The 25,969-nt window shown below is 33.0% G+C and overlaps 1 protein-coding gene across 16 annotated transcripts in view; it reads left to right on the top strand.

Moving 5' to 3' along the window:
* fbrsl1 (fibrosin-like 1) overlaps positions 1-25,969 on the top strand; it is a 365,636-nt gene that overhangs the window by 221,257 nt on the left and 118,410 nt on the right. For all 16 annotated transcript variants that reach the window (XM_051110778.1, XM_051110779.1, XM_051110782.1 and 13 more), the window contains one exon: positions 19,546-19,575. In XM_051110778.1, the coding sequence (XP_050966735.1) occupies positions 19,546-19,575 (30 nt within the window). The remainder of the gene's footprint in view (positions 1-19,545; positions 19,576-25,969) is intronic.

Here is a 25,969-nt window from a genome sequence, read left to right as displayed (position 1 = left end):
ATTTTATTTTCTTCTGCTTTACCAGAAGAAAATAAAATAATGTTGTGCAGCTTTTTTTATTTTATCCTGCGTTCATTCATTCATTCATTCATTCATTCATTCATTCAATTATGTATTTATTTTTCATTCATTCACAGCTTTGTTTTAATTGATACTAGATTACTATTTTATTTTATTTTATTTTATTTTACATATTTCACAACTATGTTTTATTTTATTTGTCACTATGTTACTTTATTCAGTTTAAGTTTATTCATTTTGACTTTTAAATTAATTTTTTATTTTTCATTTCAGTCAGCATTTTTTTTTAATTTTATCCTCTTTTTTTATTTATTACTTACATTCATTAATTCATTCATTCACTTACAGTTTAATTTTTTTAACTAAATTGCTTTGTTTCAGCTTTTAATTTTATTTTTTATTTAATTTTTAATTTAATTTAAGTTTTATTTTTGATTTCTTTTTTACATTTTTATTTTATTTTATATGCTACCAGTTTGCTCTGTTTTCATTTTGTTTATGTTATTATTTTTAATTAATTCAAAAAATTTTTTTATTCTCAATTTTCATTTTATTTAATATTTTATTTTATTTGTCGCTATTTTATTCTATTTTATTTAATTAAATTGTTTGGGGTTTTTTTCCTTTGGCAATACAAATGTGCTTAAATGTGTTTATGCCAAGCCAATGATGCACACTAAATTGAAAAACTGAAATTAAAAGCGAGAGAAGGACAGAGGGAAAGCCATCCCCCTTCAGTCTCTGTCACCCGTCGTGAGGAGCCCTGTGGTTGAATGACAAGTCGAGCGTGAAACGGCCGACTGCCCCCAGAAATCAGAGCTCTGGCCTCCTAGGAACTGATACATGCACATACACACACAGCACAGTGACGGAACAGAGCGGGCCAACGACTCGACTGCTGAGTCTTCTTTCCCCCCCTCGCTCTCTCCCGCTCCGTCTAGTCTCTGATCCATCCATCCTCGCTTTATTCTCAGTGTTTTGCAGCCCACACAAGGACACAGAAGAGAGAGAACGAGCAGAGATAGAGAGAGAGAGAGATTGAAGACGAGAGAAATGCCCGTAGGCTCAATCTGTTCTGTGGTGCGCTACACGCAGGCCACGGGGAGACCTCCACTCACTCCATCAAACTGTCAGACACACACACATTCAGGCTGCAGAGGGAGAGGCTCTTTGCTGCCCTGGAGGCCAGTTCAAGTCAACATCCCATTTCCTTCCTTCCCTGCCTAATTTCTTCAGCACCCTCACTTAAATTCCTACGGCCTAGTGCGCTGTGTGTGTGTGTGTGTACGCTACGTGCTTCTGTTTGTCTACAGTTTGTTTTGCTGCTGATATACACTGAAAAACACTGAGTAAAAAAAAAAAAAAAAAAAATACTCAGAAATTGCTGGTACATTTTATGAACAATTACAAAGAAACATAAGCACATTGAATTAACTGCAGTTTTGAAGTCGAAAAACTAAAACAGTGTTTTCTTGTAAAATAATTTTCATATTGGTTTACATTAACTTTTATTTTATTTAAAATTGTATTTTATATTAACTTTTACATTTTTTTTACAGTGTAACTGGCTATTTGCAGTACACTTCTACAGCTGATAGTGATCCATGCAAAAAAAAAAAAAAAAAAAAAATTTATATTACATATTGTGTCTATATTCTTTACAACATATATCCAAAATTGGTTATAAAATTGACAAAATACTACCAAAATTGGTGTTTTACGTCAAAATCTACACTGTAAATGTTTTTTTTTTTTTCTCCGAAGTTAAAAGTTAAATAAAACCGACCATTAAAAAAAAAAAAGCAGTCTTTTTGCTTTAGAGATTTCTATATACTTTACGAAATATATCCAAAATTGGTTAAAAAATTGGCAAAATACTATAAAAATTGGCTTATTACATCAAAATATACACTGCAGTTGTTTTTTTCTGATGTTCTGAATAAAACCAATCGAAAAAAAAAAACATTTCAGTCCTTTTACTTTAAAAATTTCTATATACTTCACAAAATACAGGTGCATCTCAATAAATTAGAATGTTGTGGAAAAGTTCATTTATTTCAGTAATTCAACTCAAATTGTGAAACTTATGTATTAAATAATTTCAGTGCACACAGACTGAAGTAGTTTAAGTCTTTGTTTCTTTTAATTGTGATGATTTTGGCTCACATTTAACAAAAACCCACCAATTCAACAATTAGAATACTTCATAAGACCAATAAAAAAAACATTTTTAGTGAATTGTTGGCCTTCTGGAAAGTATGTTCATTTACTGTATATGTACTCAATACTTGGTAGGGGCTCCTTTTGCTTTAATCTGCCTCAATTCAGCGTGGCATGGAGGTGATCAGTCTGTGGCACTGCTGAGGGGGTCTGACAGTGGCCTTCAGCTCATCTGCATTTTTTGGTCTCTTGTTTCTCATTTTCCTCTTGACAATACCCCACAGATTCTCTGTGGGGTTCAGGTCTGGTGAGTTTGTTGGCCAGTCAAGCACACCAACACCATGGTCATTTAACCAAGTTTTGGTGCTTTTGGCAGTGTAGGTAGGTGCCAAGTTCTGCTGGAAAATGAAATCAGCATCTTTAAAAAGCTGGTCAGCAGAAGGAAGCATGAAGTGCTCTAAAATTTCTTGGTAAATGGGTGCAGTGACTTTGGTTTTCAAAAAACACAGTGGACCAACACCAGCAGATGACATTGCATCCCAAATCATCACAGACTGTGGAAACTTAAAACTGGACTTAAAGCAACTTGGGCTATGAGATTCTCCACCCTTCCTCCAGACTCTAGGACCTTGGTTTCCAAATGAAATACAAAACTTGCTCTCATCTGAAAAGAGGACTTTGGACCACTGGGCAACAGTCCATTTCTTCTTCTCCCTAGCCCAGGTAAGACGCCTCTGACGTCGTCTGTGGTTCAGGAGTGGCTTAACAAGAGGAATACGACAACTGTAGCCAAATTCCTTGACACGTCTGTGTGTGGTGGCTCTTGATGCCTTGACCCCAGCCTCAGTCCATTCCTTGTGAAGTTCACCCAAATTCTTGAATCGATTTTGCTTGACAAGCCTCTCAAGGCTGCGGTTCTCTCGGTTGGTTGTGCATCTTTTTCTTCCACACTTTTCCCTTTCACTCAACTTTCTGTTAACATGCTTGGATACAGCACTCTGTGAACAGCCAGTTTCTTTGGCAGTGAATGTTTGTGGCTTACCCTCCTTGTGAAGGGTGTCAATGATTGTCTTCTGGACAACTGTCAGATCAGCAGTCTTCCCCATGATTGTGTAGCCTAGTGAAACAAACTGAGAGACCATTTTGAAGGCTCAGGAAACCTTTGCAGGTGTTTTGAGTTAATTAGCTGATTGGAATGTCACCATATTCTAATTTGTTGAGATGAATTGGTGGGTTTTTGTTAAATGTGAGCCAAAATCATCACAATTAAAAGAACCAAAGACTTAAACTACTTCAGTCCGTGTCAAGTTTCACAATTTGAGTTGAATTACTGAAATAAATGAACTTTTCCACAACATTCTAATTTATTGAGATGCACCTGTATATCCAAAATTGGTTATAAAATTGACAAAATACTACCAAAATTGTTTTTTACTTAAAAAATGTACACAGTTTTTTTTTTCCCGAAGTTGTAAATAAAACTGATAAAAAAAAAAAAAATCAATTTCAGTCTTTTTACTTTAGAAATAGCTACAAACTTTACAACATATAGCCAGAATTGGTTATAAAATTGACAAAATACTACCAAAATTGGCTTGTTACAAAATGCACACTGTAAAAGTTTTTTTTCTAAAGTTGTAAATAAATCTGGTGATTAAAACTATTTCAGTCTTTTTACTTCAATAAATGTATATATGCTATACAACATATATACAAAATTGGTTATGAAATTGACAAAATACTACTAAATTGGGCTTTTTACTTCAAAATGTAAACTGTAATTGTTTTTTTCTAAATTTCTAAATGAAACCAATGATAAAAACATTTTAGCCTTTTTACTTTGGAAATTTCTACATTCTTTACAACATATATCCAAACTGATAATAAAATTGACAAAATACTACCAAAATTGCCTTTTTACTTCAAAATGTACAATGTAATTTTTTTTATCCAAAGTTGTAAATAAAACCGATGATGATAAAACTTTAACTTTAATCTTTACTAGCAATTTGCTAGCTGTGAATTGGAGTTGATTGTAAATTCCCATATAACATGGCATGCATACAGTAATCAACATTTGAAGTGGATCAGAAAAGTTCATCAAAGTTGTCCTAAGACAAGAACGTGTATTGTTTTGGTTTTCGGACAACTTTGATGAAAGGTTTTGATCCACTTCAAATGTTGACTACTATATATATAGATGGAGGACAGTGTCAAAGACAAAATGCTGTCAGGGTAACTCACACTACACTAAAATAATGTCATAAACATTCACTAAATAGCAGAAAATGCAAACACTAATGCTTATTACTAATATATAATAATTACATTAAATAATTCTAGGAATGTCCTTTTACTGTTTTTCACCATAAATTATATGAAAATTCATAGTTTGTATTTTCAGACATCATACATTTGATAGTATTTGACAGTAAAATTACATATACTCCAGTTTTGGTAATGTACTACTGTGTATGGTAATGTAAGTTACAGTTAGCCAATTAAGCGGTTTTACAGTTGCGTTTGTGTTTTCGTATGTTTGTTGTTTGCTCAAAAGAAAGTTACTCTACATGATAATAGCGTCATCTGGAAAGTCAGCGTAGGAATAGTACATTAAATTTTGAAGTGGTTGATCTGTTTTCCAGAAACAGAGGCCAAGTGTGAGTGGGATGCACATATCCAAACGGATAGCAGATGATCGATCAAGGCGCATGAAGTGACTAAGTGTAAATAGGCCCTAAGTGCTGTAAAAACTCCCTGTCCTGAGAGATTCCCTGTCACATCACACAAAGCCAAATGCTGTAAGACGTCTCGAATGTTCTCGTGGGCCGGCAGCTGAAAGCCACAAAGGCCCCGTTTGGCTCGCTTACAGACGTTAGTCAGTGATTACAACCAAATGATTCCAGTGTTTAGCAGATAGCTAGAAGACAGCATGAAATGCCGTTCAAAACATATTTAACATCTGTATGACTTATTTGAGTGAAACAATGGGAAACTAAGTTTTATTATGGAATCATTGTTACTTACCCCAACCATGCACTGGCAAATCATGCACAATATTGTGCTCATTCATGCAGTAATTGTTGTTAATTGTGAAAACTTGTTGTTGTTGTTGTTGTTGTTGTTGTTAATAATAATAATTAGTTGACATAATTAGAATCAAAGAGTGTTTCTACATGCTGCAGCCTAATACAAGTGTAGCTTTTCAAATCTTATGGTGCTTTCACACCTGTAGATCGATTGTTTTGTTCCGAAACAGGGGTTAAAATTATTACAATGTTGCTTTTTAGTCATGGTGCAGTTCGCTTTCACACAGCAAAGTTTCTAAACGGACCAAATGTGTTAATACAAGTCATGCGCGAGTAAACTGTCTTCTCATTGGTCAAAGTTCCACGTTTTTTTCCGGAATTCCGCTCAGCTGTCATCTGTCAGGATGGAACAACAACAGCTTTGCGGGCTTATGGTTGCTTTTTTTTTTTTTTTTTTTTTTTTTTTTTTTAGGTATTGTTACATTAATTTATAATTTTGAGCAGGAGTCCAGGATTCGTCAGGAAAACATTTTTAAAACACACCTACTACAAATAGAGCCATAAGACGGCATTATAAAATGAAAAGGCGCGCTTTGATTTTGAATGGCGCAGACGAACACAGGTTAATTTTAAGCGGCGGTATTAGCAAAACATTCATGCTGTTCATGGAACTGTAATTACCCATTATACAGTGTGATAAAGCCTGGTTCGTTGGTCCATCAGATCGGATTGCTTTCTCAAACGAACACTCCAGTCTCTTCAAGGAGGTCTCGGTACGCTTCTTTGGTCCGCTTTTGGTGCGCACTCGAGTGCGATTGCTACATTCACACCTGCCCAAACGAACCGCACCAAGAGGGAAAACGAACTCTAGTGCGATTCAACCGAACTAAATGGGGCAGGTGTGAAAACACCCTTATTCTCATATTAGTCTCATTGAAGAATCCCATTTTAGCAAATGCTATTGACACATACAGTATTATGTAATACGATGTAAGGTCCTTGTAAATGATCTCATTACTTTGACAGGTCAAACACACATCTGTGATTCCCACAAGGCCCTTAAGTTTTTGAAATAGTATTTTTAGTCATTTTCCTGATGCAGTAAATGGCCAAACACTGCTGTTGACATCTTTAACCACCTGTTTGTGAGATTGTCTAGCTGTGTGGCTTGGAAATTTTCCATTTCATTGCATTTAGTTAAGCTGTGATTAAATGCCACAGTCCAAGGCCAAACACACATTTAATAAACATTGTTTCTTTAGAAAAGCACTAGGTGAAAAATATGTCTTTTTTACTCATTTTTGTTGATCAGTTAGCCTTTGCTGACTTGTGTGGGCATAATTATGCAAAACGAGAAAAGCTGCACTGTGTATTGGTGACATCCCATATCCTTTTTTTTTTTTTTTTTGCAATATTTATTTCAGTTTATTTTTTTAATTATTATATTATATTATATTATATTATATTATATTATATTATATTATATTATATTATATTATATTATATTATACTATATTATATTATACTATATTATATTATATTATATTATTACTTCAATATATCAAAAGTTTGGATTAATTAAACAGTAGTAATAACTTTGAAGTTTAAGACTGAAGTAACAGCTGCTGAAAAAATTCAAAATTAATTGGAAATAGAATAAATTAAAAAATAAATTACATTTTTAAAATACATAAAAAAATAATAAAAGAAATGATGACATCCCATATCTTTTCTTTGTTTCTTTTTCTTTTCTTTTCTTTTTTTAACCTAATTTTAATATAATATAATATAATATAATATAATACTGGATTGTACTGTAAAAATATTGCCCATGCAGTATTAGTTCATGTTAACTAATACATTAACTAGTGTTAATAAAATAAAATAAAATAATTATTGTAAACATGTTGCTTATTTTTTTTTTTTTTTTGCATTTATATTTATTTCATTTTTTAAATTATTACATAATATCATTTGATATATTATTACATAATATAATTGATTATATTATATTACATTATATTATTGCTCAAAAGTTTGGAATAATTAAACTGAAGTAACAACTTTGAAGTTTAAGACTTCAGAAATAAATTATATTTTTAAATTTTACTTTAAAATCAAAACCTGTTGCTTTCAGTTAAATAATATTTATTTAATTACTGTATTTTCGATCAAATAAATGCAGTCTTGTTGAGCATAAGATATTTTTTTTAAAAGCGTTTAAAATGTTAATGATTCCGAACTTTTAACTGGTATGTTATATTGTATTGTATTAAAGTTTTAGTTTCAAAAAGTTTTGATTTATCTTTTTTTTTAATCTGTTGTCTGTGACCCTTTAACAGTCTGCCAGTTCTGAAGTCTTTCTTGTATCGTCTTTCTCTATCTCTCATCTCTCTACATCCCTCCCACATCAACTCACGCTCTTGTTTTCCTATATGCATCATTATCTCTCTCTTTCTCTCTCATTTCTACCTTCTACCCCCTGATCAGATCAATAGTTCTTAATCCATCCTCTCTTTGGTCCAGTCACTTCCCATAATGCCCAAAGGCAAAGTCACATGTCAAACTGCTGCATGAATTTGATGCCTTGATCAAATCAAAGTGTGGGCGGCTGGTTTTGATCCATCATTTATGCTGGGGTCAAGGAGAGCTGGTGTCTTCTCATCTCTGAAGGTTGGTGCTCGAGCAGCATGACTGAAATATTATGCTGGCAAAGTTCTGTGAAAGCTCTTTGTTGACCTTGAGTCGGGATGTATTTATAGACAAAAACCGTTTGATTATTTTTCTTTCCTTTGCCATTGTAAGCAGCCATTTTTATTTCTAACATGCTTTTGTGTGAGAGAGGCTCCAGGAATTGTTTGCCCTTCCGTTGCTTAGGGTAAGATATTTAGCATTGGCATGGACTTCGCTTTGTATTAAAAAGTGGTGGGGACAGTGGCGCCAAAGCATGTTTTGGAAGGGGGGAAAGTTTTGAATGTCCTGGTGATGTCACAGCGTGGTGAAGTTAAAGCTCATGAATATTAATTACGTTATGCTCAAATATTTAGTAATGCTTTACAATAAAGTCTGTATTTTACAGCATTCTGGCTTAATATATATTATAAAACATATATTATATTATATTATATTATATTATATTATTGCATTATAGGTCAATTTTAGGTCAAAAAGAGGGTTTCTTATGCTCACCAAGGCTGCCTAATTTGACTAAAAATACACACTGTAAAAAAAAAAAAAAAAAAAAAAGTTGTTCCAACCCCACTGACTGAATGTTTTAGTTTAGTCACCCAAAATATTCCAGTTGTCACTTAAATGAACATTAGGTAACTTAAAATTTAAAGTTGACTAAACTAAAAATTTTAAGTCAGCTGGGTAACAAATTATATTAAGTTGAAACAACTTTTTAAAATAATTTTTTTTACAGTGAAAACAGTAATATTGTGAACTGATATATTATTTTATTCTATTTTTATTTTATTTTGTTACCAGTAGTTAATGCATTAGTTAACATTAACTAACTACTGTATTAGCAGTATTTTTACAAAAATTAGGCAGTATCCAAAATTTTTTATTTTATTTTATTATTTTGTTTTATAATTAGGCGGTACCCAAATATTATATTATATTATATTATATTAGTTCATGCATTAGTTAGCATTATTTGTATGAGCAGTATTTTTGCAATAATTAGGTAGTGTCCAATTATTATATTATATTATATTATATTATATTATATTATGCTATATTAGATAATACAGTAATTAACATGAACTAACTACTGTATGCGTAATATTTTTACAATAATTAGGCAGTATCCAAAAATATAATATTTTATTTTATTTTTTTTTATTTTATTTTATTTTTTTTATGTTATGTTATTTTGTTTTGTTTTATTGAATATCGTTTTATTTCATTTTTTTATTTTATTTTATTAACATTAGTTAATGCATTAGTTAACATTAACTAACTACTGTATGAGCAGTATTTTTACAATAATTAGGCAGTATACAAAACTGTTATATTTTATTTCATTTTATTTTATTTTACTTTATTAATATTAGTTAATGCATTAATTAACATTAACTAACTACTGTATGAGCAGTATTTTTATAATAATTAGGCATTTACATTAATTAGGCTATTATATTATATTATATTATATTATATTAACATTAGGTAATGCATTAGTTAACATTAACTATGTGCAATATATTTTCAAAGCATTTATAAAAATACAATTGTTTGTTGTTTGCTCATGTTGATTTACAGTGCATGTAATGTTAAAAGATATAACTTTTTATTTTAAAAACATTTTAGTAAATGTAGAAATTAAGATTAAGAAGCTGTAGAACTATTGTTTTTTTGATAGTTCATATGAACTAATGTTAACAAATGAAACCTTATTGTAAAGTTTTACCAAATATTTTAATGTCATTGTTTATAGTTTTGATAATTAGGTCTGGTCTGTAGTAGAGAATTTGTCACAAACTATTTAATAAGGTGGTCGGGACAAAATTATTCTTGGCAAAAAGTCACGTAATTGATGCCTGTGAGCACCGGTCTTTTGTTGTTTGTCATGCTAGTTGGAGTTACACTACTACGATCTGCGCTCAGTCCCTTGAGACTGTCTAAAGTGACTCAAGTTTCCCGCTGGGCCGCTGAGAGGGAGAGTCGCCTAAAGTGAACACTAACAGATACAGCCTTGTGTTCAATTATTTAAAGGCCGTAGTGTTGTATTCACGGACTCACTCACTGCTACAATGGATTGTTTGTGCTAAGTGTACATTTGAAAGCCTAGAATTGATCTTTGACCTTCACCCCAGTTTGACCTTCCAGGAAGAAGTTGGCCTCTGTGATTATATGTTATGAAAAAACAGCTGAGCTTAAACCTACATGATTGACAGTTGACCTTGAACAAGTTGGATCGTACAGAAAAGACGATTCAGTGACTCATTTTCATCACTCATTTTTATTTTCATAGTCAAATGCATTGTTTTAGTTAGTGACTGTTTTTGATTAGTTTCTATTATTGATTTGGATAAGAGTGCCTGACACATGCATGAATATAAATGTAGTTTAGAACTGCATTTGTTGTTTATGGCTCCAATATGATTCCAATTGCAGTATGTTTCCATAAAGTTCTCCTTACAGCCATTTAGAAACATTTTGAACATCAGTTAAGCTGATGTGTTATTTCAGTATTATAAAAGAGATTTGTGAGTTTTTATATCACAGTTCTGACTTTATTTCTCACAACTGTGAGTTTATATCATGCAATTTTGAGAAAAAGTCAGAATTGTGAGTTTATATCTCACAATTCTGACTTTATAACTCACAACTGCAAAAAAACAGAATTGCAAGATACAAACTCACATTTGCAAGAAAAAAGAATTGTGAGTCTTTTTATCCCCTCTGAATTGGACTTTATAACGAATAGCAATTGCGAGTTTATATCTCACAATTCTTAGAAAAAAAGTCAGAATTACGAGAAAAAAAGCCAAAATTGCGAGATACAAACTCGCATTTTTGAGAAATTCAGAATTGAGAGTTTATATCTTGCAATTCTGAATAAAAAGTCAGAGTTGCAAGATGTGAACTCACAGTTGCAAGAAAAAAAGTCAGAATTGCAAGACACAAACTTGCATTTACAAGAAGGAAAGTCTGAACTGTGTTTTTATTTTGCAATTCAGACTTTTTTTCTTGCAATTGCGAGTTTACATCCTGCAGTTTTTTTTTACTTTTTTTCTCAGAATTGTGAGATATAATCTTTTTACGTCCTCAAAATTTTGAAAAAAATATCAGTATTTATACAAAATTTTGAAAAAAAAGTCTTTTTACGTCCTCAAAATTTAACTTTATAATTTGCAATTGTGAGTTTATATCTCACAATTCTGAAAAAAAAAGTCATTTACGAGAAAAAAGCCAGAATTGCTAGATACAAACTCGCATTTGTGAGAAAATTCAGAATTGAGAGTTTGTCCTGCAATTCTGAATAAAAAGTAAGAATTGCGAGATGTAAACAAGCAGTTGCGATTTGCAACAAACTTGCATTTGTGAGAAATAAAATCTGAATTGTGCATTTTTATTTTGCAATTCTGATTTTCTCACAAATGTTTGAGTTTATATCACGCAATTTCGAGAAAAAGTCAGAACTGTTTATATCTCACAATTCTGACTTTATAACTCGCAATTGCGAGTTATAAAATCAGAATTGCAAGATGTAAACTCACAATTGCGAGGAAAAAAATGTCAGAATTGCAAGATACAAATTCGTATTTGCGAGAAAAAAGTCTGAATTGTGAGTTTTTATTTTGCTATTTTTACTTTTTTTCTCACAATTGCGAGTTTACATCTCACTATTCTGACTTTTTTTCTCAGAATTGTAAGAAATAAACATGCAATTCTGAGAAATAAACTTACAATTCTGACTTTTTTTCGCCGAATTGCAAATTTAATTCAGAATTGTGAGATACAAACTCAATTCTGAGAACACATCAGTCTTTTTACCCCCTCAAAATGGGAATTCATAACTCACAATTATGAGTTTATGTCTCACAATTCTGAGAAAAAAGTCAGAATTGCGAGATACAAACTTGCATTTGCGAAAACATCTGAATTGTGAGAATTGTGACTTTTTCTCACAATTGTGAGTTTATATCCCGCTATTCTGACTTTATAACTCTCAATTTCGTGTTTATATTGCGCAATTCTGAGAAAAAAAGTCAGTTGCGAGAAAAAAAGCCAGAATTGTGAGATATAAAATCGAATTTGTGAGAAAAAGTCAGAATTGAGAATTTATATCCTGCAATTCTGAAAAAAAAGAATTGCGAGATGTAAACAAGCAGTTGCGATTTGCAACAAACTTGCATTTGCGAGAAACAAAATCTGAATTGTGCGTTTTTATTTTGCAATTCTGATTTTCTCACACTGAGTTTATATCACGCAATTTTGAGAAAAAGAATTGTGAATTTAATTCAGAATTGTGAGATACAGACTCAATTCTGAGAGCAGATCAATCTTTTTACCCCCTCAAAAAGTTTGTATCTCACAATTCTGAGAAAAAAGTCAGAATTGCAAGACACAAACTTGCATTTGCGGAAAAAATCTGAATTGTGAGTTTTTATTTTGCAATTCCGACTTTTTCTCGCACCTGCGAGAACTCGCAATTGTGAGAAAAAAAAAATCAGAATTATGAGATAAAAAGTTGCAGTTACCTTTTTTAATTTTTTGTTTAGTGGTGGAAACAGGCTTCCATATGTAATTAATAATATTTATTATCTAATAATTCAATGTTTACTTTATTCATTGTAGTTAGTTGCAAAATTGACATTTCTCATCTGATATTTTTATTTTGTTTCAGTTATTAAAAGAAAATTTGTAATAGTTGTAGTTAACGATAACAACACCGAATGGACATCGTTATAAACGTGAGGCATTTTTCAATCTTTATATGCTAAAATGTGGTCATGTTTGGATGAGGATATTCCCTGACTAAACTCGTCGAAGACAAATGCCTGCATTCAGCGCTCTCGACGTTCTTTTCTCCATAATACGGATCACGAGATGATTGTTGTTGTGTCAGATCAGCAGCAGACAGGCCTCATTATTATTGCACGTGCTGACAGCCCCCGATGATGTCACTGTTGTTCTGTTGCCATGGCGCTGACAGCGAAATGTATTCGCGGAAGGTGCCGAGATCTGGTTTTGCATATTTTTTGGTCTCTCTGGCATCCTGTACTGCTGGAATCAGTATTCATCCAGACATCCCCAGGCAGACGCTGATGTTGAGCCAGCATGGCTGTCGTCAGGCTAGTTTCTCACTCCCCCTCCAAGGCCAATTCATTCCCAATCTCCTCAGCATGTGACAGGTGCAACTGTGTTATTGATTTGGGCAGTCGGTTTTAATGTGCTCCGGGATGCGCAACGCTTATTGTCTTCCCCCCCTTGGTGTGCGTGTCTATTAAAATGCTGCCAGGAAAATGTTCTGAAATATTAGACAGTTCCCCCCTTCTCCTCCCATTCCCATTTCAGCTGAAATATATAAGCCCGTCGGCAGGCCAAAACCGAAGCCACGGGGTCCAGAGTGAGACTCGCTGCGAATAAATCACACTCGCTCGCTCACGCACACACATGCGGACGTGCCGCGGCGTTCATGAGGGAGTCTGTAAATAAAGCACGCTCACCAAATGTGAAGAAAGCTGTTTAAATGTCAAAACCATCTTCACGGGAGATGACAGGAGAAGCTGTAATGTCCAATGTAAACACCACCACATTTTATTGTATCGCTCACTGTGTCCATCTCGCATGTTTTTCCACTCTGCATCTGTCTGCTGCATTTACCGCAGTATTTATAGATTTATGTGTTGTGCAATTTAGTTTTAGTTGCAACAAGGGTACTTTCAAATATACAGTCGGGGTGCTAAAATTCTTTATTTACACGGCACAACAAGAAAACATAGTCTATTCTACTGTACTTTAACTCTAATTTAATATTGTGGTAATTCAGTACTGTGGTATCATGGTACTTTTTTTCAAAAATGCTGTTTGGTTTTTTAATTGATATATTTAGTATAGTTTTATAACATATATGAAATGTTTTTAGTCAAATAAGTATATACTTGGGTGTGTAAAATAAAATGTAAAAAATACTACATAATTATAAGATATTACTCCACACACATGCATACACACTGCATACTAATAATAATATTATATAGTATATATTATTTATATAGTGTATTTTAGTAGTGTATAAGTATAGTAGTAGAATTCATTTTAATATATTATATATATATATATATATATATATATAATATGTATGTATGTATGTATGTATATAATTTATAAAATTATTATATTATATATTATATAATTAATTGTATACATATAATATATAATAACATATAATACAGATAACTACTTTTAATTTTCAAAAAGTTATGTTTTTATTATGTTATCATGTTTTTTTTTGTTAGTAAGCTGTATTTTTTCAGTTATTTTTACATAATCAAAATAACCCAACAATTATTTTAGTTAGTTTAACTAAATTATTATACTTAGTTTGTATATATTAATACTAATATATATGTATAAATTATACTAAATTTATAATATATAGTATTAATATATACAAACTAAGTATATTATTTATAATTATTATATATTTGTTTTTGCATTTTATATAATGGTTTGAAGTATTAAAAGTATGTATTATTAATACTTAGTTTGTATATATTAATACTAAAATAATTAAAATAAGTATATATATATATATATATATATAATTACAAAATGTATTTATTTAAAAATGTAAAATTTAAATATTTATATATATATATATATATATATATATATGTATGTATGTATGTATGTATGTATGTGTATAGATAATATATATAAAATGTTATACCTTTTTATATTAATGTGTTTTATATAATGTATTACTTGAAATACGTATATTAATACTAAAATTTATGTATGTATATATATGTTTATATATAATTTCATGTTTATATATTTTATAAAATCCAAAACACTATATTTAAATATCCAGAGCACAATACCATGGTACAGTAAAGGAAGTTTTTCCAGTGTATATTTGTGTATACTTTCCGTGGTCGGGTCACGACTGTTTGCCTTTCTCTCTCCTAATATTGGTTTTGTTTCTCAGAATTATGTTTGCAGTCTATTCTGAATTAATTTGATCCATGTCTTCCTGTTTGTCTCTGCTCAGATCTACCTTTTTCTGTTCTCGCCCGCTTTTGGGTTCAGTTGGGCCTCTTTTTGTCACACAGGATGTAGGTGCGCCCAAGTCTTGTGCGCTCAAAGTGCATACATATCACACCCACATACTTGCACACGCAAATGCACACAATCTTATATGTTACGGCCTAGCAAACAATACACTCCAGGTGGAATGTTAGCCACAATGGCCGTTATGCCAGATACAGTCAAACGCAGCTTTTGTCACTTACTAGAGCAGAGAAAAGTAATCATGTGTTTGAATCACTGACAGAGCTGTTTGCTTTGAACTGTTTGACATCCACATCGCCTAACAAGGAAATCCCACCTGAATAAGAACATGATTGACAATCGGCTAAGCCACTTTGTTTGTGCTAATGCCTTGGACCTACAGTGGATGACTTGTGACAAGTAGAGCTGAGCAATTAGGATTTGTTTAGCCAGTGCTGCAAAGGACAGAGAGTCAATGAATGGCTCCCTCTAATCCACAGCATAGACTCACACGAATGTACATGAAACATCTATACACACAAAGGCGCGCTGCTGAACTGTGTGCTGAATTTCCATAGAGCGAATGCAGGCTTTTGAATTTAAGACCGTTCTGAGAGTTTTCCTGTCCCTGGCTGCAGTTTTTGTCTAATCTTTATTTTCATGCGAGCTATAGGAAAGTGTGCGGTGAAACCCTGTGTGGGAGGTTGTACGGTTGAGCGTATACAAAGGCTCTACACAGGCACAAACAAATTAAGCCACAAGAAATCTGTTTATGCGTCTGCTGCTTCGAGCAGGACCTGTTGTTATTATTGGAAACTGAGAAACAGTTCAATAATTGTCTGTTGTCTTAATGGTTTTATTGTTTATAACGTATTCAAAGGAGATAATGTGCATTAACAGATGAAGACAAAGATGTTCTTTACCTCTGTCATCCCTGTCCAAGTTTTTATTTTATTTTATCTACCTTTTTTTGGTAACGGTTTACAACACTTTTGATTTGAACAATTAATTAATAAATGCTTGCTAATATGAACGAACTCTATTTAAAAACTTTATTTTAGATGCTTTCAGAAGCATTTTTAGAGCTGCAAAACGATTAGTCACGATTAATCGATTCAAAATAAAAGTTTATGTTTACATACTATATGTGTGTGTGCTGTGTATATGTATTATGTATATATAAAAACACACATATGTGTATATTTAAAGAAACATTTGTATGTATTGTGTTTGTATGTAAACATTTGTATATAATTTATATTATATATAAATAGAAATATTTTACATGTAAATCTAACATATCTTTCCTTAGTATATACATGTATGTGTGTGTATTTATATATAGATAGTACATATACACAGTACACACACATATAGTATGTAAACATAAACTTTTATTTTGAATCGATTAATCGCAACTAATCGTTTTGCAGCTCTAGTATTTTTTAGAAGGGGTTTAGATGCTTTTAGAAAATTTTAGAAGTAGTTTTAATTGGCTAATCTCATGTTAATACATGTAGTTAAATTATGTTAAAAATGTAACCTTATTGTAAAGTTTTGTTACTTGACATACTATAGTACCTTTTGAAGATACGGTAAGATTTAGCGTTGTTCAGCAAATTTCATGGGGAAAATCCAGTAATTTCAGTATAATTATAAGTAGTTTTTTGTGAGGATGAAAGATTTCCACAAACACATTTTGCATTGGGTACATGTTGGTCACAAACAGCAGAAAGATGCTCGGTTTGAAAGTGGCTTCTGTGTGAGCTGCGTTTCTTGCATTGCAGCAATGGATAAAGTTGGAAAATCTTGGAGCCGTGTTCAACTCTAAACTGTACACTTGTGAATATCTCTCATTAATGAGTACATGCAAACTCAGACGTAAACAAGCGATCGTATTCTAAGTGTAGACTAAAGAAGGTTCCATGGAAAATTCTCATTTCAGCAGGAAAAAACACGGACTTCAGATCCTCATTAAGAAAACAAAAGTGAGTGGTTGTGATCAGTCCTTTAAGTGCAAATGGCTTGTAATTGCTCATTTGCATATGCATAATTGCAGTCCATTTATGCCGCGAGACCCGAAATGTCCTCCACCACTCGTTCAAATGAAAGGCTAGAAGCGCAAGAGTGTGCAATAATGGCCTGGCATGAAAAATTTATGGAGGAATACGGCACTCCAGCGCCTGCTAAGTGTTGTAGAGGGTATTTTGTAACAGGGAGAGAGGGAGACAGCGTATCCTAATTTGATTTTTTTAGATGTTTTAAAGTTTGTACTGCTGGCAATTTTCTGTGCTCCACTGTCCCTTGTAAATTAGTCGAAGTCCTTCATAAAGCCTCTTCTCTGCACCTTTCACCTTTCTTTTAACTAGCTTTGTAGCATCACAGATTAACTTTGAGCTGGATAGAGAAATACTGCATTATATCTTCAGAAGAACATTTCTTGGGTGAAGTAACATATAGATGTAATGCATACAGTTGAGGTCAAAAGTTTACATACACCTTAATTATTTTACCATAATAAGAGGAATCATACTAAATAGATGTTGTTTTTTATTTAGTTCTGACCTGAATAAGATTTTTCACATAAAAGACATAAAAGACCTGCTGAAAAAAAAAACAGCTATAACCAACCTAGGCTGGTTGGTTGGTCTTAGCTGGTTTAAACTGGAAGTAGCTGGTTTTAGCCGGTCTCCCAGCCTGGCTAGGCTGGTCAGGCTGGTCAGGCTGGTTTTAGCTGGTAGTTCCAGCTAGTCTCCCAGCCTGACCAGCCAAGGAAGTGGCCAAAACCCCTCTAAAACCAGCCAACCAGCTTAGGCTGTTTTTTTTTCAGCAGGGTATATAGTCCACAAGAGAAAATAATAGTTGAATTTATAAAAATAAAGTTTACATACACTTGATTCTTAATACTGTGTTGTTACCTCAATGATCTGATTTTTTATTTAGTGATAGTTGTTTATGAGTCCCTTGTTAGTCCTGAACAGTTAAACTGCCTGCTGTTCTTCAGAAAAATCCTTCAGGTCCCACAAATTCATTGGTTTTTCAGCTTTTTTCTGTATTTAAACCCTTTTCAACAATGACTGTATGATTTTGAGATCCATCTTTTCACACTGAGGACAAGTGAGGGACTCATATGCAACTATTACAGAAGGTTCAAACACTCACTGATGCTTCAGAAGGAAACACAATGCATTAAGAGGGGTGAAAACTTTTGAACAGAATGAAGATGTGTACATTTTTCTTATCTTTTTTTTTTGTTTCATTTAGTACTGGCCTTCAGAAGCTACAGAGGATACTTACATGTTTCCCAAAAGACAAAATAAGTTGCATTTTCCCTGATCTTCGAATTCAAAAAGTTTTCACCCCCCGGCTCTTAATGTCGTTTTTCCTTCTGAAGCATCAGTGAGTGTTTGAACCTTCTGTAATAGTTGCATATGAATCCCTCAGTTGTCCTCAGTGTGAAAAGATGGATCTCAAAATCATACAGTCATTGTTGGAAAGGGCTCAAATACACAAAAATGCTGAAAAACCAAAGAATTTGGTTCTGAAGAACAGCGGGCAGTTTAACTGTTCAGGACAAACAAGAGACTCATGAACAACTATCACTAAACAAAAAAACACAGCTGTGGATCATTCAGGTAACAACATAATATTAGGAATCAAGTGTATGTAAACTTGTGTCTCATTCAGGTCAGTACTAAATAAAAATTAACATACATTGTTGTATTGTCCCTTTTAATTTGGTAAAATAATTAACATTTTTGCAGATTCTGCAAGATGTATGTAAACTTTTGACCTCAACTGTACATTCAAAACACTAATAAAAAACTGTAATGTGCTTCACTTAATGTATTCACATTCAAAATCAGGTGGATTTTGCCACAAACAATATGCTTTGTTATAATATTCATGGTTATTTTATTCTTTGCAACTTTCAAGACATTTTTTTTGTTTTTCTACTTGAGAAATATAGTAGATCGGGATACAAACTTTGAGCCAAGGACCCTCAGATTTTCTTCTCTACAAACATAAACATATCAAATGATGCAAGATATGTTTTAACAAAAACATTCTGTAAAATATCGTGTAGAAAGAGGTTGACAGACAAACATTTTTGTCTATAAATATAAAAATGTAATGGTTTAAAATGGACTTCTCCTGCTTCATCCTTAGAATTTTCCTCAAAATGCTTTTCTGTAGTTGTACGCTAAAAATGAAACTATTTAAGATGTGAAATTCACTTGCTTTTTTGTCTCAGCCCTGGCGGGCTGTCAGGTAGCTTTCGCATACTCTCCCCCCCCCCCAATATACGAATAATGTCCCCGTAACTTTCCATCTATTATCATGCAATGAGTCGCTCGACTCCTCAACCCGCTCCTGAAAACCGATGGAAAAGTTGGATTTTCTGGCGTCTCGCTTTTGAACCATGGCAGCCTCTTTCAAATGTATCACTTTATCCCCTTCATCACCTCCATTTTTGTTGAAAGGTGTCACTGAAAGAAGGAAAAAAAGAGGAGCCGTAAAAATCATACCTGAACCGATAATGAGGTCGGAGAATGAATGAATAATTCTCTCATATCTTTTTCTTCTCACTATCTCCTTACAGTGTGACAGCGAGAGTGACATCGATGACAAGGTAAGACTTCTTTTCATGAGTGTTTGTGTGTGCGGCTCTGTTTACTTAACCTGCCGTCGAGTGAGTAAGAGTGATTTTGGAGTTTATAGTATGAAAGCCTGTCGCCTGTCTGCGTGCGTGTTTGTGTATGTGTATGTAGATGACAGAAAATGGCTGCCAGTCTTGTGATTGTTGTTTATTTGCATATTACAGGGATACAAAGGCAAACGCAGTGCGATAGAGAGAAAGTACACTTATTGCCGAAGTGTTTTAAGCTTTCTGTGAGATGTCATTGTGTTTGGCGTGTCAGTTCGACTACTTTGAAGTAGTTTGAAGTTAAAAAGTAGTCACCTGTCTTGATGTTTGTGCTAGTTAATTCTAGACAGGAAGTACTGTTGTGAACTTCACTTAAAGAGGTGAGCACCTTGTAAATGTGAAGAAAAAGTGTCTTTCATTAGCTGATGTAACTGTAATTCTTTGTTAGCATTGGTGTAGTATTCTGTTACTGTTTTCCATCTATTTAACCAATGTTATTTAATGTTTCTGTTAAAAGTTTACATAATTTACATGACAGTCTTGATGTGAGTTTTGAATTTGATTCATTATCTCATTAGAGGACGTTAAATGACAGAACTAGTCTCTAACGGATTCTTTTGTTTAATATGATATATCTAACATCCACACAAGCTTGTCACAGGCTACTTATGAGGTGTTATATTTGCATATTCTTTGCAATATAAACAAGAGCTGCAGCCATATAGTGATGGATAGATAGGCCCCAGATTATACCATTATGTCTAATTTGTTATTCAAATGTGCTCTGGTCACGAATGCTTTCGAGATTTGGTTAGCGGTTTGTAGGTTGCCAGATCTTTTCCAGTGGAATGTTTTCCCCGGCACCTTTAGCGCTTGTTTATCTTTTAATATTGATAACCTTAATATGTCTGTCACCCATATAAACAGCATGTAGCTCCAGTGGAAGTGTAACACGTGTTAATTCCCCTGCAGTTAAGCAATTACTCCCTGCTAAATGAATGTGATAGCATAACTAATCTCCTGTAAGCCAAGCTCCCAGTTCAGTGGAAAACGTCTCCGGCGCGCTCTATAAATAATACATTGATAGCGAGCAGCAATTTGCATTAACCGCAGCTCACGCTAGTCAATAGGCTTTTATCTCTCTCCTCATTGAGGCAGATGGTAAGAGAAAACCTCTTTGGATTTGACACGATGAAGAGAGGGACTTTTAGAGGCTGCTATTCTTTTAACACTGGTAGGCTTCAGAGAAAAGAGAAATGGGGTATTCCACACGTATTTTAGGGCCTTATTGTGGGTCTCGTTCTCTCAATCAGCTTACGTTCCTCAAATCCTAGATGATGATATCAAGGATGCATTTTATTGGTCACAAGGTATTTATGTGTTCGATTATGTGCTTCTAGGCATTCGTACTGATCATAACAGATCTAGGGCAAAGAAAGTAGGAAAACAGAGTTTTGTGGCATGCAGTCAGAGCCAAGTTGAGGCGTACAGCATAAATTTTTATTTTAATAAATCTGTGTTGTTCCTAGTGCAAGTTCTGGCCATTATTAAAACTATTTTTTAGGCATGGCACTGGTAATATCTTTTTTTTGTTTGTTTTTTGGTCATGGAGGTTCCGTTGCAATACTATTCTTATACTGTTCGCTATTGCAATACTATTCAGTACTATTCACAGGCTTGTAATATAGACACTTCTATTCAAAAGTAAGAAAGAAAAAAAAAAAAAAAAGAAATTAGTACTTTAATTAAAAAAACGCATCAAATAATCAAAAGTGCCAGTAAAGACATCTATAATGTTACAAGGTTTTTATTCAAATAAATGTTGTTTATCTTGAACTTTCTGTTCAGAAAAATATGTGGTTTCCACAAAAAAAAAAAAAAAATTTCTTGAGATATGTATATATATAAACCTAATTAGTTACATGATGTGTCAATTAACTAATCTAATTAATCACAAAATAAATTTGACCATGGAAATACCCACAAAAGATTATTTAACGTTTATTTAATTTTTGTGTTAAATGAGAAAGTATCAAGTAGACAGTACAAATTGTAGCTCTAGAAAGAAATATTTTATTTGATTCAACATAAAATTGATTGCGCATAAACATTTAGGCTGCAACAGTAAAATATGCAACTTAAAAACAGATTTTAAGAAACATCTCTGTCATTTTTGTTCATACAATGAAAGTCATTAGTAACAACAGTCTTCACAAAAGAAAGGGTTAAAACGACATAGGGTGAGTAAATGATGACAGAATTTTCATTTTTATTTTTTAATTTTAATGAAATGATACTCTAAATAAGAATCTAAATCTGCCAGCAGGTGGCAGTAAATATCTTTATGAATCATTCACTCATTCTGTTTGATTCGTTCAAATGGCTGATTCATTCAGGAATTCAGTAAATGTCTCTCTTTGTGAATGCACCTTTGAATCATTAATTCACATGATTCGTTCAAAACGCGGATTCATTCAAAGGCTAAAAACTGCTTTGTTGGTCGGAGATGCATGGCAATTCTGCTATGGCTTCAATGGCAATATGTTCTCTGCAAAATTTAGCAAAGGCACATAATATTGTGTTTAAAATATAACACTATATAAACTTCTTATTTACAGAACTGTTGTATAAAATCACAATTAAGCTTGTGATAGATAGGGCAAAATTAGCACTCCTGTCATATTGCTCTTGCTGCCCGTCTGATGTCGTGAATATGTGATATGAATATACACTACCGTTCAAAAGTTTGGGGTCAGTACATTTTTATTGTTTCTTTTTTTTTTTTTTTTTTTAAAGAAATTAATACTTTTATTCACCAAGGATGTATTAAGTTAATAATTAAAAGTTTATTAAAAGTTAATAATAAATAATTTACATTGTTATAAAATATTTATATTTTGAATAAACACTGTACTTTTTAAACTTATTCATGAAAGAATCCTGAAAAAAAAAAATCACAGGTTCCAAAAAATATTTGGCAGCACAACTGTTGATATTATCCAACATTGATCATTCTAATAATAAATCCGCATATTAGAATGATTTCTGAAGGATCATGTGACACTTGAAGTACACTGGAGTAACAGCTGGAGTAACAGAAGGACACTGGAGTAACAGCTGATAAAAATTCAGCTTTTCATCATAGGAATAAATTCTATTTTAAAGTATGTTAAAATAAAAAACATAATTTTATATTGTAAAAACATTTTGCAGTATTACTGTTTTTTTTCTGTATTTTTAATCAAATAAATGCAGCCTTGATGAGCATAAGAGACTTCTTTAAAGACTATTACAAGTCTTACTGACCCCAAACTTTTGAACGGTAGTGTATATAAAAAATGTTTGCACCAATATCTTGAATTTCAGGGCGTAACTGCATTTATGGAGTTGTTGCCCTGAAAAACATAGCAACATATTTGTCAACAGTCAACTATATGAAATATAAGATGACGTACAGGTCTGGGGGCAGGGCCTGTGCGTTAATTGTGTTAAAATATTTCAATCTCGTTATTTTTTCATAACTAATTTAAATATACATATATAACATTAACAAAATACAAACTTATGAACAGTAATATATATGCACTATTTAAGTGTGTACTATGTAGTGTATTACGTAGTGTAGGTAACTCATTTGTGACCCTGGACCACAAAACCAGTCTCATGTTGCAGATTCCAGGTTTTCAAATAGTTGTACCTCGGCCAAATATTGTCCTTTCCTAACAAACCATACATAAACGGAAAGCTGATTTATAAATCTCAATTTTGAGAAGCTTACATTTGTGACTGGTTTTGTGTTCCAGGGTCACATTTTATGCTGATTTTATAGTACATACTCTGATTTCAGTGTAAGTTTTTAGTTTCTTTTGCCATGTTGAAATGTTAAATAAATTAGATTAAGAGTACCTGGTCTTAGATGGATATATGTAACGCATGAAGGGCAATTCTGTTTATGTTAAATGCAGAAGCGGACTTTTTTTGCATCTGTGAGAACATGTGGAAACAGTTGCAGCGCTCAGAGTCAGAGAGAGTTTGTGTTTCTTCGGAAGAATGCATCAGGTTGGGATTTGTTGTCTCCTCTTCTGTATATAATAGCTGTATGTGAGATCTGCTTGGAGGGCTTTGAGAAAACAAGCCATGGTTGTTGTGGTGTTTGTGTCCAGGTGCGCAGGTGAACACCTCATAGGTGTTTTTCTATGCACTTATCCATCTTAGCCAGCAAGCAGAAGCAAGATAACATGTTTACCTCTTCAAAAATCATAATTGCTTTGCATAAAGAAAAGAATAAACACTGTTATTTGTAATTATATACATTTAAATCTAATCTAAAGCATTAATCTTTCCCTCCTGTTGAATAGTAACAGGTGTCTTCCCCTGAACAATAGCTCCTTTGAACAGTTGCGGGAAGAACGGGAACGTTCTCTCTCATGGCGTTTTTACACATTACTACATTATAAAACAGCCCGCAGGTGCGCTGGAGGGGCGTAATCAGTTGGGCTGATTTGAATAAAATTGCTTCATGTGTAGATCGAGTCCACTTATTAACAAAGACATCACGACTCGTTCAAAGAAAACAGCTCACGCGGTGCATGACAGATGATACCACCTGAGGGTTAGAGCCATCCCAGAAATTACATACGCAGTTGCGGCCAAAACTTTTACAACTAGCTTTGATGCATTTTAGATTTGTATTCATATTGTATGATTTTTGTTTTCATTGTTCTGCCTTTTTTTGGAACAATCTTTTCCCGTTCTGAAATGCCTGACAGCTGGTTTTGTGAGCGTTTCTAAAAGAAATGATTTCCTTTTAAGGTTCCTGCGAAGAAAGATTGAACATTGATAAAGAGCTTCATCTCTTTATCTGGATTCATTTTTTGTGCACCAGTATTTCTCAGTATTTTTAACAGATTTCTAGCATGCATTAGCATGTGTACATTTTCCGAATATATGTTTCTTATTGTGAATGATCAATGCATGTTATTCCTATATATAGCTATCTATAATCACATAAGTGACTCTTTCTACAACATAACTTTACTTTTGACGTCTTTTAGACTTTGTGGAGTATTGGATAATGGTAACCAATAGCCAAATAGCTATTTAAACATTGTTTTAGAAAATTTAGTCTGACTCCATTCTGGTATGTAATGTCCACGTTTCATGGTCCAGTTGGTTCCAGATGCCCTGTATTTTTCTCATGAATGTCCTGTTTTGCATTGCACAAGTCAAATTGGTTGCGAACAGCAGATCGTGTTGACTTTTAAGTCAAGTACATTCTCAGAAATGTGGCAGAGTGGAAAGTCGATTTCCAATGGTTTGGATTAGATTTGGTTTTGATCAATGTTTTTTTTTTTTTTTTTCTGTATTTTTGATCAAATACATGCAGCCTTGGTGAGCATAAGATACTTTCTGCAGTAAAAAAGAAAAAAATTGAATTTTAATTTTACATACCAGTCATAAGGGTCAATAAGGGTCAATTTTTATACATAATCTGAAAGCTGAAGTTTTCTGTTGGTGTACAGTATTTGGCCGAGAAACAACTATTTGAAAATATCTAAATATTGAGAAAATTGCCTTTAAAATTGTCCAAATGAAGTTCTTAGCAATGCATATTACTAATCAAAAATTAAGTTTTGATATGTTTAGGGTAGGAAATTTACAAAATATCTTCATGGAACATTATCTTTACTTAATATCCTAATGATTTTTGGCATAAAGGAAAAATAGATCATTTTGACCCATACAATGTAATCTGGCTCAAATGCAACTTAAAGTAGACATATCATGAAAATATGACTTTTCCATGTTTAAATGTTATAATCAGGACTCCAGTGCATCTACCAACCCAAATAACAGTAACTTTGTTTTAGTAAGCCTTTCTCTGCAAGCATGTGAAAAAACGAGACGCTCAGATTTTGCTCGCCTAGTGACGTAGAAGGGGGTGCCACCAGTTTGTTTTTACGATTTCTTTCCCAGCTGTTTACCTTTGCAGACATAACCGACTGTGTTTTTGTAACGTGTGTGTGTGTGTTTTGTTTGTATTCGACAGTTTAAGCACAATAAGACATGAAAGAGAGCTTAGTTTAATACTCACGCCGTGTGACGGCACTTTCTATGCTCGTGCTTCCAATGTGTGGACTCAGAAAACTGTATATCAGAAGTTTAAACTGATATGGCTTTAAAACTCATGATTTCAACACAATAGACATGATAATCAAAACCAAACAGATGTTTTTTAGCAGAGCAGCAGCTCATTTGCATTTAAAGAGACATGCACGGAAATGGCATGCTTCTGTTTCCACTCAAATGGCAGAGCAGCAGCTCATTTACATTTAAAGAGACATGCGCGGAAACAGCATGTTTCTGTTTCCACTCAAAA

Source organism: Labeo rohita, chromosome 5 (genome assembly GCF_022985175.1).
Source record: "Labeo rohita strain BAU-BD-2019 chromosome 5, IGBB_LRoh.1.0, whole genome shotgun sequence".
In the NCBI taxonomy this organism is placed as follows: Eukaryota; Metazoa; Chordata; class Actinopteri; order Cypriniformes; family Cyprinidae; genus Labeo; species Labeo rohita.
This window is presented reverse-complemented; position numbering and strand designations above follow the sequence as displayed.